The sequence below is a fragment of the Tympanuchus pallidicinctus genome, unplaced genomic scaffold, assembly GCF_026119805.1.
Source record: "Tympanuchus pallidicinctus isolate F22 unplaced genomic scaffold, pur_lepc_1.0 scaffold17, whole genome shotgun sequence".
NCBI classification, from domain to species: domain Eukaryota; kingdom Metazoa; phylum Chordata; class Aves; order Galliformes; family Phasianidae; genus Tympanuchus; species Tympanuchus pallidicinctus.
The window spans coordinates 793,798-811,034 of NW_026294690.1; the positions used below are offsets into that span (position 1 = coordinate 793,798).

Here is a 17,237-nt window from a genome sequence, read left to right on the forward strand (position 1 = left end):
AGGATCCCAGTGCTGCCATGCGCCCTGACAGCCACGCTGTGCCGCAGGTGCGTGTCTTTACCTTCTCTGTGGGGCAGCACAACTATGACGTGACCCCGCTGCAGTGGATGGCATGTGCTAACAAAGGTGAGCAGGGGCTGGGCACGCGTGGCTGAACCACCCCCTGGGATGTGGGGTCACCTGGCACCCTGGGGGCCGGCAGTGGTGCTGGCAGCATGGGCAGGCAGCGGGACAAATGCTGCAGAATGCTGGCTCTCTACCTGCATCTCTCTTTCCTTTCCGAGGTTACTACTTCGAAATCCCCTCTATTGGTGCCATCCGCATCAACACACAGGTGAGGCGGGGTGCTGATACACAGCAGCAGGCAAAGCTGCCCTCTGGGGCACCCCAAAAAGCTGCCCGGCCCCAAAACACTATGTGCTGTTGGAATACGTCCTGTGCAGTACCCCCTGCCCCTTTCCCTGACCATATGGGCTGTTGCCATGTACCCTTGAGGAGAGCTGTTCCCTGCGAGATGCCGTGCTGGCACCTCTGTGGCCCCGCTTTGGGATTCCATCCTGCACGTGCAGAGGACAAGAGCATGCAGGAGGTGTCTGTGCCCCGTGTCTCACTGTCCCTGCCCCTGTCCCTGCAGGAGTACCTGGATGTGCTGGGCAGGCCCATGGTGCTGGCTGGGAACCGTGCCAAGCAGGTGCAGTGGACCAATGTCTACCAGGATGCTCTGGTAAGGATGCCCACCTGGCACAGCCCTGGTGTGGTGTGACAGCCAGGTGCCACCACAAGGCTGGGTGACACCTCCTGTGCTGCTACAGGGGCTGGGGCTGGTGGTGACGGGCACGCTGCCTGTGTTCAACCTGACAGAGGACAACAGTGACAGGAAGGTAGGAGCACTCCTGGGGTCCTGTCCCCTCTGTGGAGCCAGAGGGTGAGCACAGCTCCCGTGAGCACCCGTGAGTGCTGCCTGAAGGGCTTGGCCCCGGGTGTGGGTGCCCCCACTGATTCTGCTGCCTCGTGCTGCCTTCCAGAACCAGCTCATCCTGGGTGTGATGGGGATCGATGTGGCACTGAACGACATCAAGAAGCTGACACCAAGATACAATGTGCGTGGGGAGCTTTTGTCCCGTCTGCCCCTGCCCCAGGGTCCTGGTGTCACACTGAAGTACTGAGCATGGCCTGGGCACCTCCAGCAGGGTGGCATAGCCTGTGGTGGTGGGCATGTTGCACCTGGGAGCACAGAGCAGAGACAATTGCAGAAACAATGGGCAGTGGTTCAGAATACAAAATTCAGAGTCAAGGAGAGAAGAAAATGGCTGGTTTCCGTTGCACCTGCATGCTTCCCATTCCAGGGCTCCACAAAAGGGGGAGCTGAACTTTGGGGGTTGGAGAGGAAAAATGAGCCCTGGGGGAGGCTGGGAGCCTGCAGAGGCTGGGCTCAGGGGTGGCATGGGCTCACCACGGGTCGGCACAGCTCACCCCTCCTCATGTCCCCCCACAGCTGGGAGCCAATGGCTACGTCTTCGCCATTGACTTGAACGGCTACGTGCTGCTGCACCCCAACCTGCAGCCCCAGGTGAGCGGGTGTGCCCCTGGCTAGGACCTCACCTCTGCCCCTGGGGGACACCGTGGCCAGGAGACATAGCATGTGTGAAGCTCCCACCACCCTCCTGACAGCAGCGTGTAGGATTTTGCCATGACCCAGGAGAAATAGGAATTCCCAGGGATCTTGGGCAAAGAGGCTCATTTGTCCAGGAGAGCCAGCTCCTGCAGAGGAGCTAATTGTGGGAATTCATCACTGGGCAGCGAGCGAGGACGAAGTGGTGAGGAACTGCACTGCCAGGGCCCATTTGTCTCTTTGGCAGCTATGTCACACTCCACCCATCTCCATGCTAACAGGCTGCCCGTCAGGTGATGGCAGCCGCTCTGTCCCATTGTGGGTGGGGGACTGTGATGAGTTTGTTTGTGCTCAGCAATGTCTGCGGGTGCCCTGAGCCCTTCCTAAGCCCTCCCCCTCCACCAACAGATCATCAATTTCCGTGAGCCAGTGACACTGGACTTCCTGGACGCCGAGCTGGAGGATGAGAACAAGGAGGAGGTGGGCAGGACTGGGGCACGGCAATGTAGGCTGGCACCACTGGGCTGCCGCTGGGGACCAGTCACCATCCCTAGGTGATATTTGGTGGCACGGGAGCCAGACTGCCCTCACACACCTTTCCATGTCCCCCAGATCCGGAGAAGCATGATTGATGGGAACGATGGGCAGAGGTTCATCAAGACACTCATCAAGTCGTTGGATGAGGTAATGCTGCAGGGAGGGGGCATGGCACATGGGGCAGTGTCAGCATGCAGAGCCCTGACCCACCTCCCCCACCCAACAGCAATACATCGATGAGGTGTTCAGGACCTACACGTGGGCTCCCATCAAAAGCACCAACTACAGGTGAGCGGCCTCAGCGGGACCTGTGCCAGCATGGGGACACATGCGAGGAGCTCCAGAGGTCTCCGAGGCCACCTCGAGCGTGTCCCACAGACAGGGAGTGGCAGAGGTGCGCTCCAGGTCATTGCACATGTTGCTTTGGAGATGGAGAGCAAAGCTTCCTCCACATCTGTAGAACCACAGAATCCTCTGGGCTGGAAAAGACCTCCAGGACCGCCAAGCGCTACCCTTGAAGACGGCGCTCTCCCAGCTCGGTGCTGGGCGTGAATGCTGTCACCAAATGCCACCACATCTCTGCAGCCAGAGCCCACCAGCCTGGCACACTCCCACAGCATCTTCCGTGGGTTCGGCAGCCCCAGGACCACCTCCCATCTCTTCCTTCCCCACCCCCATCTCACATTCTCATGTGCTGAGCCCTCCTGGTGCATGGATTCTCCCAGAGCCATTGGCCATATAAGAGTTTTCTCCTTTCTCCGCTGACTGGGAATCTTCTGACCCTTCGTTTGAGGGTCACAGCTCTTTTTGGCTCCCCCTCTTTGGGGACAGTTGGTTTGTCTTCTGCACACATCTCCCAGGTACCCAGGCAGGCACTTGCTGCCCTCAGTACTGATCTCAACCTCGGCTGGGCTGGCTTGTCACCTGCCTCTGCCCAGGAGATGGCCCTGGGGGCAATGGGGAAATCCCGGGTGCTCTAGCAACATCCTTAGGTGCACCAAGGTGGCATCAGGTACGCCAGGATATCCCTGGGTGCTCCAGGATGGCTGTCATTGGCCCAATCATGGCTGTGGGTTCCCCGCGATGGCCCTCGGTGCCCTGGAGTGGCCCTGGGTGCCACTTGATGGCCACAGATGTTCCATGGTGGCCATGAATGCCCCATGGTGGCCCTGGGTGCCCCAGGATACCAGTGGGTGCTCCATGATGGTTATGGATACCCCAGGATGCCTATGAGTGCCCCTGGAATTCTCGGTGCCCCATGTTTGTCCTGGGTGCCCCATGGATGCCCGCACAATGCCCATGGCTGCTGCATGATGCCTTATGCTGCCCATCTGCTCTTCCCCCGCAGCCTGGGGCTGGTCCTGCCCCCCTACAGCACCTACTACATCCAGGCCAACCTCAGTGACCAGATCCTGCAAGTGAAGTGTAAGTAGCCCCTTCCCCTCCGTGCCCCCCCGCACACCCTCTGCCCCTGCCCACCCCCCAGATACGGCTGTCGGGGGGGAAAGAACGAAGCCAAACCCTATGAGAAAAGGGATGAGAATAGCTGTGAGAGGAAAGCAAACTAAAAAGCTAGCCCGAGAGGCGCGAGGAGGTGAGCGCACACACCCGAGGCAGGACCAGCTGCGCCAGGGCCGGGTGCTGGCACGTGGCACCCGAGTGGCTGGCACTGCTGGGGCCAGGATAGCACTGCAGCACAGGGAATTTGCCAAGCCTGTGAAAGTTTGCATGGGTCTTTTTTTGTTTATTTAATTCCTTTGTTTGATTACAGTTCTTTGCTTTCAGCCATTCTTATTGTTTCAATGAGTTCGCTTTCGGTTGGTTTCGATTTTTTTCCTTTCGGTTGAATCCGTGTACTTGTGTGTTAGCCTGGCCCCCTCTCCCCCCCCACCCCTGGACCCCCACCCTCTCCCGACAGTGGGGCTGGCGCAGCCTCCAGCTCCCACCCCCGGCCCTCGGCCCCTGTGGCCGCCAGGAGCCCCCAGACCCCGGGAGGGGGGTCCCCACCTCCGCCCCCTGCCCGCCGTTCTGCATGCCCCGCAGTGCGAGCATCGCTGTACCGAGACTGTTGCAAGTGTTTGCTGCTGACTCGCATTTTCCTTTGGAGTACTGAATATATATATATATTTCTCTAGTGATATCTCGGCATCTTTTATTATTTCACTGTGGCCTTTTTGTTTCTTTACTTTTTTTTTTCTTTTTCTTTTACGTGTTGTTTTTTGCAAGAGGTTTCCTTTTGGTATGATTATGATACACAATATTTTTATTCAAACGGCGATTGAATAAAATATTGTTTGTGCCCCCTCCCCCCTTTCCACCCAACCCCCTTTTTTTTCGTTTGTTGTTTTTTTGTTTGTTGTTTTTCTTGCTTTCTCTCTATGGTGGATTCACACAGTACCAAACATCAAAATGAAGGGCAAGTATTTTCAGTCTCAGACCACTCACCTTCACCACCCGTCCCGCCCCGTGTCGGCCCCAGCCCTGCCTCCACGGCTCCCACCTTCCTTGCTTGCCCATTTCCCTGCCCGTTTGCCGAACCTGCAAACCGCCACGACCCTGCCTTCTCCTCCTCTTCCTCCTTCTCCTCCACCTCCTTCTCCTCCTCCTCGTCCTCTCCTCCTCCACTCCTCCAGCCCCCTGTTACTTGGAAGCGACATGTCTTGTTATGTTCATGAGAGCTTTCCCACGGTGACCCCACTCCCTTCCTGCACATCTCTCCAAAATCCGACCTGATACTGCTCCAGGCCCGGTCTCATCCAAAATCGTTTTTGATGAACGAGGTTTTCAGTAGCTAGCCGGGATCCCTCTCCTCCTCTGCCAAACCCTCTTCTCGCTGCCCTCTCCTTGCTCTCACCCCTCCGGCTCTCTTCTCCCCGCCCCAAACCCAGCTCCTCTGCTTCCTTCCCCCCCTCTCAAGACAACTCAACCTGAACGGGATAGGGCTGTACAGAGCAGGGCTGGGGATGTGGGGTGGAGGGACGGGGCCCAGGGACCCCAGTGGTGCCCTCACCGCCGCTCCCTTGCCCCCTGGGATGGGTTTTCTGGGGCTGTGATGTCACCGTGCTGCATGTCCCCTGCCCTGCAGGGATGCCATCAGCCCCATCCAGGCACCAGCTCTCACCCCAGGGCTTGATGTCCTGGCATCGGGGTCTGCAGGTGGTCACCCCACACAGCCAGGTGGTTGTCACCGGTGTCATCCATGGTGGGACATGGCAACATACCTGCCAAACGCACACTCACATCATACGGCGCCTACATGGCCGCAGTGGGAGGACAGGGAGGGAACAGTGGGGCCGGGAGCCAGGGAGCGGCAGCGGGCAGCGGTGTCCCCCTCAGCCCTGTCCCATCAGCCTTGAGTTGCCTCCTTCCTTGCCCCTGCAATGGCAATGCGGATGGGCTCAGTGCGAGCGTTCTGTGCTCCTCTCCTCCTCCTCCTCTCATCGGCTTGTTCCCAGTCCCTGCCTACAGCCCTCGGAGAGCAACAGTCCAACCTCTGGCCGCGCCTCACTGCCCGGCCGCACAACGCGCTGTGGGAGGGGGAACACCGTGGGGACCAGGGATGTCACCTCCCCACACACGCATCCACCGCTGCCCCTAGGGGACATCCCCGGGAGCGAGGACCCCCCAGATAGGAGCGGGGTGGCCACGGGCTTGCGGCTGTGCCCCCCAGGGATGAGGGGGCCCGCAGCAGGATCCCACAGCGCGTTGCTCGGCCCTTGTCCCTGGCGAGCCGCGGGTTGGACTGTCCTCGTCAAGGTGCCTGGTTTGGCCATGCCGATGCCTGAAAACTCCTTTTCTCTCCGATGACCAAGTGTTTCGGCGGTTCTCCACGAGCACAGCATGCGGTTCCTCCCGTTGTCGATGACCCTAATAAGAGAGAGACGCCACCAAACATGCATATATATCCACGCGCGCATATATATGCGTGTGTGTGCACGCGTCCCAGCGTGCCGCCAACCGAGCCAACCGTGCTCCGACGCCAATTCGGTCCAAATCCTCCCCATGCTGGCAGCGCGTTGGTGGGCACTCCGTGCCGCGGGGGCCTCCGGCCAGCACGACGGCTTTCCTTTCTCTCTTGTTACCAACGCAGCCGGTCTCTGTCCCTGCCCTCTCTCTGTCCGTCTCTCTCCCTCCTGAGCCCCCCAGCATCTCCGTTTGCAGCCCCACCGGATAACGTCGCCTTTCTGTTGCAGATTTTGAATACCTGCTGCCCAACAGCTTTGAGTCGGAGGGACATGTGTTCATTGCTCCCAGGTAGCTCTGTGTGTGCGCTTGCCGAGGTGTGCATCCCCCCGGCCCCGCTGCCCCCACCTCGCCTTGCCTACCTCCCCTGCCGCTCTGTGTTGTGTGCCCGCGTGCCGCACGGTGATGGTGGCACAGGTCCCCCCTGGGGGCTTGCGGTCAGCGCGGTATATATGGACGTGGCGTGGCTCTGCCTATGCACGTGCATATATAGGTATAGTTTCTGAAAATCCGAGATGAACAGACGGACGGACAGACAGACGTGGCCCTCCACCTGCATCACAGTCAGCAGAGGGCACCAGGCAGGGTGTGCAGGCACCCAGCACCCCATCCTTCGTGGCTGCAGAATGCAACCCATGAGCATTCCTCATTGACACCTCTGGCAGATCATCTGTGTGCTCGTGCACCGGTGCTGCAGCCAAGCAGCCTGCTGGTGGGGTCTTCATCATTGCAATTTGCATTCGGCAGGTTGATCCTATGGTGCCTGCAGCACAGCATCAGAGGTGACTTTGGGACTGTCCTTCGTCCTCAGGCGATGTGCAGGGGCAGTAAGGCCTGAGAACCATGGAAGCCAAAGCAGAATCTCAACAAGAAATGTATAAATCCTATAACTAAGAAGGTTCCCATGGTGTGATCAGGATAGGGGTGGAGAATGGAGTGGGAGGAGCGGCTCTGCTTCAAGCTGCCCTGCCTTAGCTAGGGAGCATTGACTCAGGACGCAGCAGGGGGACGCGGCTTTTGCAGCTGGAGCTGTGGAGCTTTGGGTGACGAAAAGTGGGGTGAGCGCTCTGGGCCATGGAGCAGCTCCCCAAGCCCCCTCCTGTTCAGCAGGCACCCATAGGATGTGCCACCAATCATTTTCAGAAACCGTATATCCCATATTCTCCCTGTGGGCGTGCCGTCCGTGTACCCGTGTGCATCCGCGCGGTTGTGCAGATGATTGCTCCCCCGAGAGGGGACACGGTGGCCCTGTGGAAAGGGTCCCAAGGCAGCCCTCACCCCAGTAATGCCCAGCAACCAGACCCAGGGTGTATCCAGCAGGGTGGGCACAGCATCACCGTCCCTGTCTCCAGGGTCCCCAGCGTGTGCCCAAGGTAAGTACCACTGCCAGCGGGTATGGATGGGGACATGTAGCTTGGTGGCTGCAACAGCACTCAGTGCCACCAGAACGGAGAAAACGGGGCACGGGGTGCACCAGTTTATACCAATGAGGTAACAGCACAATGGTGGCACCTCAGTGGCTGCAGAGGTGTTGGAGCCAGAGGTACCACAGGTGGTGGAGATGCCCACAGCCCAGCACAGCTCGCTCTTCACTGCCATGCTGGGTTTAGGGTGAGGAGGTGGCATGGGGCCGTGGGCACCTGGCTGGAGCCCAGCAGGTGAGGGGACATGAGCACGACTGGCATGGGGGGAAAATTGATCTTACCTTTTTCATCCTTGTGAACCGCACATTTTGTCACCCAAATCCCAGAGAGTATTGCAAAGACCTCGACTTGTCAGATAACAACACCGAGTTCCTGGAGAACTTTATTGCCCTCATGGAAAAGGTGACCCCAGACTCCAAGCAGTGTGAGTAGCCGGGGTCAGCTCACGGGGGGGATGCAGGTCATGGGGCACGAGCAGCCCCACAGGTTCCGGCCCTCACCTCATGCTGCTCCTCTCCCAAGGTGACAATTTCCTCCTGCACAACCTAATCCTGGACACAGGCATCACACAGCAGCTGGTGGAGCGCGTCTGGAAGGACCAGGACCTCAACACGTAGGCAGGGGACAGAGGACCCTTCCCTGTAGCTGTCCCTGGGGATGTGGAGACAGAGGGGGTGGGGGACATTGAGGGGCTGGGACAGGGGACAGGGACACAACGAAGCCCCGCCTCTGCATCCCCCCCTCTCCCTGCAGGTACAGTCTCCTGGCTGTCTTCGCAGCCACAGATGGTGGCATCACCCGTGTCTTCCCAAACAAGTGAGTGTTCTGGTGGGGTGCCCATGCCTGGTTCCTTGTGGTGGCAGATCCGATGGCAGAGCTGGGGACAAGGGGCACCCATGGCTGTGTCTGCTCCCTTCCAGAGCTGCAGATGACTGGGAGGAGGAGCCGGAGCCCTTCAATGCCAGCTTCTACCGCAGGAGCCTGGATAACAAGGGCTACATATTCAAACCACCCTACAGGGATGGTGAGTGCCTGCAAAGCACTGCAGGTGTGCCCTGGCTGTCTCCGTGTGCCACCTCGTGCCACCCCTGTCCTCCACAGATGGCTACCAGGGGCTGGATTTGGAGAACAACACCATTGGGATCCTGGTGAGCACCGCTGTGGAGCTCAGCATCGGGGGCAAGACACTGAAGCCAGCAGGTGTGCAGAGGCTGGGTGACAGTACCACTGGGCTGGGGATGTCCCCATCCCTCCAGAGCCAGGGCTGAGCCCTTCCCCCCTCTGACTGCGGCTCCTCTCCCCAAGTGGTCGGGGTGAAGCTGGACCTGGAGGCCTGGGCAGAGAAGTTCAAGGTTCTGGCAAGCAACCGGACAGACCGTGACCAGCTGGGCTCCCGCCGGGTATGCTGGGGACAGGGCTGGGGATGGGGACAGGGCTCTGCTTACCAGGAACATGACTGGGGAGCACTCCTGGGCGCTGCTGCCCATGTCCCCAATGGCCTGCAGCTCCGGCCCCATACCCAATACATGGCACCAGTTTCCAGCCCAGCGGGGGCACATCGTCCCCTGAGCAGGGAAGGACGGTGCCACTGACCCTGCCACCATTTTGGTTGACAGTGTGACCCCTCGAGCAGCTGTGAGATGGACTGCGAGGCCAACAACAAGGTGAGTGTTGAGCAGGGTTGGGTGGTGCCTAGTCCCTAGCCTCAGGCCCTCCCATGGGGAAGAAGCCCCCAGGTGAGGGGTGAGTGAGGGTGGTGCTGGCAGTCCTTCACGCCCTGCCTACGGAGGACAAGGCAGGTGGGTGACGCTGCCCTCTTTTGCCAGGACCTCATCTGCGTCCTCATTGATGATGGTGGCTTCCTGGTGCTCTCCAACCAGGAGGATCACTGGTACCAGGTGAGCAGTGCAATCCCCAGAATGCTGCAGTCCTGACGGCAGCAGGGAGCTGAGGCTTCTAAATTCATGTCACACGTGACATTATGCATCCCCGCTTGAGTCCCTGCCACAGCAGACCCCGAAGCAAGCTCTGCTCTGTGCCACTGGATGCAGACTGTTCTGATGTCCTGCTTCAGGTGGGCAAGTTCTTCAGCGAGGTGGATGCCAACCTGATGTCTGCCCTCTACAACAACTCCTTCTATGCCCGCAAGGAGTCCTACGACTTCCAGTCTGTCTGTGCCCCTGAGGCCCAGAGCAACACGGGTGCTGCACCACGTGGTGTGTTTGTGGTGAGTGCCCTTCCACCCATGGCTGTGCTGGCATCGTTCATGGGTCCCACCACCTCACCACCCCTCTTCCCACAGCCCACCGTGGCCGACCTGCTGAACCTGGCCTGGTGGACCTCGGCGGCAGCCTGGTGAGTGCTGGGCCCCGCATGGCAAGAAGGACGTTGGGGTGCTGGAGGGCCTCCAAGGGAGAGCAATGAAGCTGGGGAAGTGCCTAGAGAACAAATCTAAGTGGAGAGAGTCTGGGGGAACTGGGATCGTTTAGCATGGGGAGGAGGAGGCTCAAGAAGACCTCATCACCCTCTGCAATGACTTCAAAGGAGGCTGTGACGAGATGGAGTTGATCTCTTCTGCCAAGCAGTGGGTGTAGGATGACAGGGGATGGCCTGGAGCTGTACCAGGGGAAGTTTAGTTTGGACATCAGGAAAAATGTCTTTACAGAAAAGGTTGGGAAGCCCTGGGACAGGCTGTCCAGGGAGGTGGTTGGCGTCAGCGCCCTGGAGGCATCAAAGAGATGTGGATGTGGTGTTTGGGGACATGTGTTGGCTTAGCTGTGAATTTGGCAGAGCTGTGCCAACAGTTGGACTTGATGACTTAAGGGATCACTTCCAATCAAAATGATTCCATGATTCTGTGAGCGCCATCTGTGCCTCATCCCTTGTCTGGGGCACCACTGGGTGACACCAGTGTGTTCTCAGGGATGCACAGCTCACACAGCCACGTTCCCATCTCCAGGTCCCTCTTCCAGCAGTTCCTCTACAGCCTCACCTACAGCAGCTGGTTCCAGACAGGTGAGTGCCACCTTGGTCCCAGGGGTGGGTGGATGGGTGATGTCCCTTCACTGGACACCCACAGCCACGGGACACTGTGTCAATGCAGAGGACGTCATGGCAGAAGGCATGGAGGCGAGGGAGACGAGCTGCATCATGAAGCAGACGCAGTACTACTTCAGCACCGTCAACGCCACTTACAACGCCATCATCGACTGCGGGAACTGCTCCAGGTGGGTCTGTCCCCTACATCCTGGCGGTGTCTCCGTGGGCTTCAGGGGGGGATGGTGACACAAGGCCAACGCCACCCGTGCGTCCTCCAGGCTGTTCCACGCGCAGAGGCTGGCCAACACCAACCTGCTCTTCGTGGTGGCTGACAAGCCCCTGTGCAGCCAATGCGAGTCCGTCAAGCTGCTGCAGGCTGAGGTCAGGGGTATCCTTTGGAGACACGGTGCCATCCCTGCAGGTGGCACAGGGACAACGGGGCAAGGGGAGGGCAGGGCAGGGGGAGCTGCCTCATGGCCATGGGGCACCATGAGGACCTTGAGGTGCGCCGTGTTCCCCTGCCACACTGGTCCCCGTCGTTTCCTTGACCCACTAAGCTCCCCCGAGAGACCCGAACCAGTGTGAGCTGGTGGACAGGCCCCGCTACCGGAAAGGCCCCCACATCTGCTTTGACTACAATGCAACAGTACGTGAGGGGCTGAGGGGGCACGGAGCTGGGGGAGGGGCTGAAAGGGATCAGAGGGGGGGAAATCCCCCTGGAGGGGGGGCAAAGCCTTGGGGTGCCCTCCTGGGAAGGATGGGGACAGAGCTTTGGGGGCCTCTCTGGGGGAGATCAGAGCCATGAGATTTCCCTCTGGAGGATCCGGAGCCATAGGGTGCCTAAGGGAGGGGGCATCACCATGGGGGGCCCAGGGGAGCATCGTTATGTGGGGGCGCAGGGGCGGGTCACACCGTATCCCCCTGCGGCGTGCTGTTGGCTCTGTGAGTGCCCCATGTCTGCTCTCCCTTTGCCCCCCCAGGAAGATACCTCAGACTGCGGCCGAGGGGCATCCTTCACCCCCTCCCTCGGGGTCCTGCTCTCCCTGCAGTTGCTGCTCCTCTACGCCAGCACCAGCCGGCACCCGCTGCCCCTGGCCGCCTGCCTTTAACCCACGCCCGCCGCCCTCCTGTTCTCTCAGCCTCCATCTCCATTCCGTTTCCAAGGCCCGGTGGGATGGGAGCAACCCCCCCACAGCCCCACGGCCTCGGGGCCGCGCTCCCCACGGCCACATCCAAAGAAGAGCTGGGGTGTGGGCAGGGGCCCCCCCAGCCGGGACGGCGTCCGGCCCCCCCAGGCCACTTGGACTCCAAAAGCCCCCCCTGTCTGCCCCCCACCGCTGCAGCCCCCCCTCCCCCTCGCCTATTTTTTTAGCCTCAAGATTTTAAACCAGATCTTTCTACATCTAGTTCAGCCTGGAGAACGATGGTGCGTGTTGTCAGTGACAAAGACACGTGGGCTAAAAGGGGAAAAAAAATTACACACAAAAAAAAAAAAAAAGAAGGGAAGAGAAGTTGGCCTGCCTGTCCTGCTCAGTATGGTCACGGGGATGCCGGCCCCCAGGGTGCAGGAGGACAGTGGTTGCAGTGTCCCTGCGGCCCGGGGCTCGGTGCAGGGAGCCAGGTGTCGCCTTCTCCGGGACAGGACCAAGCCCATGGTCCCCACCCTCAGCTCATCCGCTCTCATTCGTGTGTCTTGGGCACAGATATTGGGGTGAAAAGGAGGGGAAAAAAAAAAAAAAAAAAGACAAAAATCGTATTTTTTTTTTCTTTTCTGTTCTGCAGATCACTGTGAAACCTTTCCCATCTGCCTGCCCCAGCTCTGCTTGGCCCCTCTGTCCTGCCCTGCAAAAAAAAACCGCACACCAGCCAGCGGGACAGGGCAGGACATGTGTCCCCACATGGGACACTCTGAGCGTCCCCAAATGGGACATGCCGTGTGTCCCCAAATGGGATGCACCATGTGCCCCCACACGGGAAGCAGTGAGTGTCCCCATATGGGAAATGCCATATGTCCTCAGATGGGATGCACTGTGTGTCCCCAGAAAGGACGTGTTTTGTGTCCCCAAACAGGATGCACTGAGCATCTCCAAATGGGACATGCAGTGTGTCCTCAAATGGGATGCACCGTGTGTCCCCAAGTGGGAAGCACTGAGTGTCCCCAGATAGGATGCACAGTGTGTCCCCAGAGAGGACATGCCACTTGTCCCCAGACAGGATGTGCCATATGTCCCCAGACAGGACGTGCTGCCTGTCCCCAAACGGGACACACCGTGTGTCTCCTGACGGGACGTGCCACCTGTCCCCAGCCCTGTGTCCCCAGCAGGGCCGTGCCAAGTGCCAGGTGCTGTCAGCTCCTCGCTGGCTGTCCTCAGCCCCGGCCCCACCGGCATTTGGGGGGACAGGAGCGGGCAGCAGGCCAGCCGGAGGGGCTGGGGAGGTGCTGATAAGCGCTGGGGTTAATTAATGGTCATTCTGCTTGTAGCTTTCTCAGTCAGTGTGTGTTTGGTTACTGTCTCTGGGAACCGTGTTTGAACAGATGGCTCTGTGTTACCAGGAGTGTGTGTACTGCTGTAGTCTAGTTAGGTGCTCCGCGAGAAACCGCCACTATACAGAACTATAAATATATACATATATAGTCTATTTTAAGTTAAAACCAAGAGACGAAGGGACGGCGCAGCCCCGGCCCCCTGCCCCACCAGCGCCGTGTCCGCCCCTTCCCACCCCGAAAGCTTCTCTCTGCTCATTCAAAGGCTTTGGGTTTTTAATTGGTTTAATTTAATTTATTTTTAATTTGTTCATTTCTTTTTGTACAGAAGAGTTGGAAAACTTCAAAAACCAACAAAACGACAATTTGTAAGATATTGTGCGTGTGACTCCTTGTAAAATATTTTCAAATGGTTTATTACAGAGACTCAGTTATTAAATAATGTTCATATTTTCACTTCACAGGTGGTGGCTGCATCATTTCCCAGGGGATGTGGGGGGGGGGAGAGGGGAAGGATGTTGGCTTGCTCCCTTTGGCTGGGCTGTGCCGGGGGACACGGGCAAGACACGGGTGGGCCCATGCAGCCCACATCCCCAGCCCCAGGCTGCCCTGTCCCTGCGTCCCTTTATTCCCTGTGTCCCCTGATGAACGTGTCTCCATGTCCATGTTCCCGAGTGCCCTGTGACTGTCCCATGCTACTTACCCCCACAATGCCCGTGTGTGTCTGCGTCCCCTGTGTGGCTCCCAGCAGTGCCCACTGAGCGTCCCTGGCTCACACTGTGCCCTCACACCCACGTCTCCCAGATCTGCCCCCTGAATCACCAACCCTACATCCCGCAACCTCTGTCCCACAGCATCCGTGCCCTCAGCACCCACAGCCTCTCCCTGTCAGCATCCCGACGTCTGCAGCCCCTCCGTGACTGAGCCCGCTGTCTGTGTCTGTCTCTCTCATGTCCGTGTCTCCTATGTCCGCCCCCTCGTGTCCGTGTCCCCTGTATCCGTGCCCCATGTCCGTAGTCCCCACATTCTGCCCCCGATATCCGTGCCCCGAGTGTCTGTGTCCCCCATTTCCACGTCCTCACCGCGCCAGCGTCCCTCACGTCTGTGACTCCCATGCCGGCGCCCACGTGCCCGCCCCTACGCCCCCCACGTGTCCCCGCTCACGGCAGATGCCGCGCGGGGCGGGGCTGCCCCTCCCCTCCCCTCCCCTCCCTGGCCCCGCCCCCACCCCCATTGGCCCCGCCCTCCAGCTGCAGACCCCGCCCCTCCGCACCGTCCACGCCGCTCGCGCGCAGGCCCCGCCCCTCCGCGGCGCATGCGCGCAGCGCTGTTTGTCCGCGCCCGGCCTGGCCTAGCGGCGCGGCCCGAGAGGGGACGTGCGGCGCGGGGGTCGGGGCCGGCGAGCGCGGGCGGGGGCAGGGTCCGGCGGGGGGAGCCGCGAGGGGGCCCGGCCCCGCCCCTCCGGGGGTAGGCCCGGAGCTCGGGGCCCCGTCGGCCTCCTCCCCGCGGCGGGCCGGGCCCGAAGATGCGGCGGTACCTGCCGGTGGCCCGGCAGCACTGCGTGGCGGCGCTGGGCGGCACCAGCGTGGTGGTGAAGGCGGTGAGCGGCGCCGTGCTGCTGCTGTACGCGCTGTCCTTCGCGCTGGACACGGCCTACGGGCTGGCGGTGACGCCTGGCTTCCTGTTCCTGCCCCGCTGCTGGCTATGGACGCTGCTGACGCACGGGCTGGTGGAGCGGCGGGCGGCCGGCGTGGCGCTCAGCCTGGGCGCGGTGGTGGCGGCCGGGCGGCTGCTGGAGCCGCGCTGGGGGGCCCTGGAGCTGCTCGTCTTCTTCGCCGTGGTCAACGCCTCCGTGGGGCTGCTGGGGGCCGCCGCCTACTTCCTCACCTACGCCGCCACCTTCCACGTGGCCTACCTGTTCGACGTGCACATCCACGGCGGGCTCGGCTTCCTGGCCGGCGTGCTGGTAGCCCTCAAGCAGACCATGGGCGACAGCACCGTGCTGAGGGTGCCCCAGGTGCGAATGAAGGCCGTGCCCGTGCTGCTGCTCCTGCTGCTGGCCGCGCTGCGGCTTGCCACCCTCATCGAGAGCCCTGCGCTGGCCTCCTATGGCTTTGGGCTGCTCTCCAGCTGGGTCTATCTCCGCTTCTACCAGCGGCACAGTAGGGGCCGCGGAGACATGTCCGACCACTTCGCCTTTGCCACGTTCTTCCCTGAGATCCTGCAGCCCGCGGTGGGGCTGGCGGCCAACCTGGTGCACACACTTCTGGTGAAGGTGCGGCTCTGCCGGAAGACGGTGAAGCGCTATGATGTGGGCGCCCCGTCCTCCATCACCATCAGCCTCCCGGGAACGGACCCACAGGATGCCGAGAGGAGAAGGTACCGCTCACCCCGCTCTGCCCGGCGTACGTTGGCCGGGGGAGCTCTTAATGTGGGGGTTGGAGGCTCGGGGCGCTGAAGGGAGCCTTCTCTGGGGGCTCAGCAGCTGGCACTTGTCCATTGCCATTGCCCACTCACTGGTGAAGTGCTGGGAGTGCAGCTGGGGCGGGAGGACACCACCCTCGCTTTCCAGGGTAGAGCCAAAGTACTGGGGATGAGTGGGAGGCCTGGAGAGGGGTCAGGGAGGGGAGACGTGGTTCCCATGGCAGTGCTGTCACCTGGCATAGTGAGAGCTGATCAGCACCGTGACCGAGCCCTCCCTGCATGTGCAACCGTGCTTCGGTCATGGGGCAAGGCACCAGCTCACTGTTCCTGTACAGTTCTTAGAGTGGTTCCCATGTGAGCCAACAGCAGCCAAATGTACTGCATGGGAAGGGAACTGTGCATCTCAGAGCAGAGGTGGCTCTGTTTGGCTTCATTGTCTTCAGTACAGCACCTGTTCAAGCAGCATGGGCATGGCAGGGATCCTTGGTGCTGGTCAGAACCGCAGCATGACTGGTTCCAGCTGCATTTGGGGCAAGAGGAGCGGGGCAAAGCGGTAACGCATTTCAAAGTCCCCTCACACCAGCCTTCACCCACCTTTGCTCTGCAGGCAGCTGGCCTTGAAGGCGCTGAACGAGCGGCTGAAGCGCGTGGAAGACCAGACAGCCTGGCCCAGCATGGAGGACGAGGAGGAGGAGGTGGTGGTGAAAAGTGAAGGCACGCTGCTCCCCGAGGCCAGCGTGGCTGGGAAGGCAGCTGGCCATGAGAGCAGCCTGATCACCTTTGAGGATGCCCCATCCCAGCCATGAGCTGCAGCTGCATTGCCCCCTTCTCCCCACCCTGGCTCTGCGGGAGAGCTGCAGGTGCCCACACGGGACGCTGCCTGCGGGGACGCTGCTGACCCAGGGGCAGGGGCTACCTCAGAGCCACGGGGCTCTGCTTCTCGCTGCCTGCTGGAGTGGCTGGGGCTTCTCATGAGGAGGTGGATGTCTGTGCTGGGGGCTTTGTTCCAGAGGGAGACTTGGAACCGATCCATACTGCTCAGCTCCATTCCCAAAGGCCTCTGCACTCAGCCACGAAGGAACCTCACGATGCCCTGGGAGCAAAGTCAGCAAGCACCATGCTCTCTTGCTTCTCCTCTGCACTCAGAACTTAATTTTCTCCTTTATTGGGTTAGTTTTGTTCTTACTCTAGGAAATGAGAAGGATCGTGGGTCTCTTTTTCCAAATCCCCTGCCTGTTTCCACCCTCCCTCCATCCTGCAGGAGGTAGACAGAGCTCCCACACAGGGCTGGTGCCTGTTTTTTGGCTCTGTCACAAGCACGTAGAACAGGGATCAGCCCTGACTCCCATGGCTTTGTTCTGTTGGTTCTCTCCTCTTTCCTCTCCTGCTGCAGTGACTCCCCAGGAGGAGCCAGTGTCCTTGGCTGCTGCACGACTAATCCGTTTGTCAGATTATCCTAGAAGCTGGAATTAGTTTTTACAGCGGGGCACTCGCTGCTTCCCCTGACACCAGGCTTCTGTCCTGTGGGTAGAAACTGGATCCCCCTCCTCTTCTGCTCCCTCTGTGTGGCTGGGCTGTCCTTGTGAGGGAGAGGCTGCTCCTGGAGCTCCTTACCCTGGGCTCTGGGAGGCAGCCCACGGTGGTGTTATGAATTTATTTTTTTAAAGGACCACATGGGAAGGTTTTGTCAACTAGGAAAAACACAGACATTTCGTTATCAATAAACAGTTCTTTAAAAGAGTGCTTGTCAAGT

General features: G+C 60.0%; 2 protein-coding genes across 6 annotated transcripts in view; both read left to right on the forward strand.

The window, feature by feature from the left end:
• The window catches only part of CACNA2D2 (calcium voltage-gated channel auxiliary subunit alpha2delta 2), a 128,274-nt gene extending 114,753 nt beyond the window's left edge, over positions 1–13,521 (forward strand). For 3 of the 5 annotated variants that reach the window (XM_052678536.1, XM_052678533.1, XM_052678534.1), the window contains exons 13-39: positions 48–126; positions 285–334; positions 635–724; positions 813–881; positions 1,026–1,100; positions 1,496–1,570; positions 2,021–2,092; positions 2,225–2,296; positions 2,376–2,437; positions 3,498–3,574; positions 4,545–4,565; positions 6,343–6,403; positions 7,863–7,960; positions 8,059–8,149; positions 8,290–8,352; positions 8,457–8,560; positions 8,638–8,736; positions 8,842–8,936; positions 9,153–9,200; positions 9,363–9,434; positions 9,611–9,763; positions 9,839–9,891; positions 10,496–10,551; positions 10,640–10,763; positions 10,854–10,963; positions 11,133–11,221; positions 11,556–13,521. In XM_052678536.1, coding sequence (XP_052534496.1) covers positions 48–126; positions 285–334; positions 635–724; positions 813–881; positions 1,026–1,100; positions 1,496–1,570; positions 2,021–2,092; positions 2,225–2,296; positions 2,376–2,437; positions 3,498–3,574; positions 4,545–4,565; positions 6,343–6,403; positions 7,863–7,960; positions 8,059–8,149; positions 8,290–8,352; positions 8,457–8,560; positions 8,638–8,736; positions 8,842–8,936; positions 9,153–9,200; positions 9,363–9,434; positions 9,611–9,763; positions 9,839–9,891; positions 10,496–10,551; positions 10,640–10,763; positions 10,854–10,963; positions 11,133–11,221; positions 11,556–11,684 — 2,187 coding nt within the window. In that variant the 3' untranslated portion in view covers positions 11,685–13,521. The remainder of the gene's footprint in view (positions 1–47; positions 127–284; positions 335–634; positions 725–812; positions 882–1,025; positions 1,101–1,495; positions 1,571–2,020; positions 2,093–2,224; positions 2,297–2,375; positions 2,438–3,497; positions 3,575–4,544; positions 4,566–6,342; positions 6,404–7,862; positions 7,961–8,058; positions 8,150–8,289; positions 8,353–8,456; positions 8,561–8,637; positions 8,737–8,841; positions 8,937–9,152; positions 9,201–9,362; positions 9,435–9,610; positions 9,764–9,838; positions 9,892–10,495; positions 10,552–10,639; positions 10,764–10,853; positions 10,964–11,132; positions 11,222–11,555) is intronic. The other 2 variants (XM_052678535.1, XM_052678537.1) reach the window with 2 other exon arrangements.
• A 951-nt stretch (positions 13,522–14,472) lies between these two features.
• On the forward strand, positions 14,473–17,224 carry TMEM115 (transmembrane protein 115). The gene is made up of 2 exons (XM_052678807.1): positions 14,473–15,439; positions 16,092–17,224. Exons 1-2 carry the CDS (start codon positions 14,586–14,588, stop codon positions 16,288–16,290), a joined length of 1,053 nt encoding a protein of 350 aa, XP_052534767.1. The 5' UTR covers positions 14,473–14,585; the 3' UTR covers positions 16,291–17,224.
• The last annotated feature ends 13 nt before the right edge of the window (positions 17,225–17,237 follow it).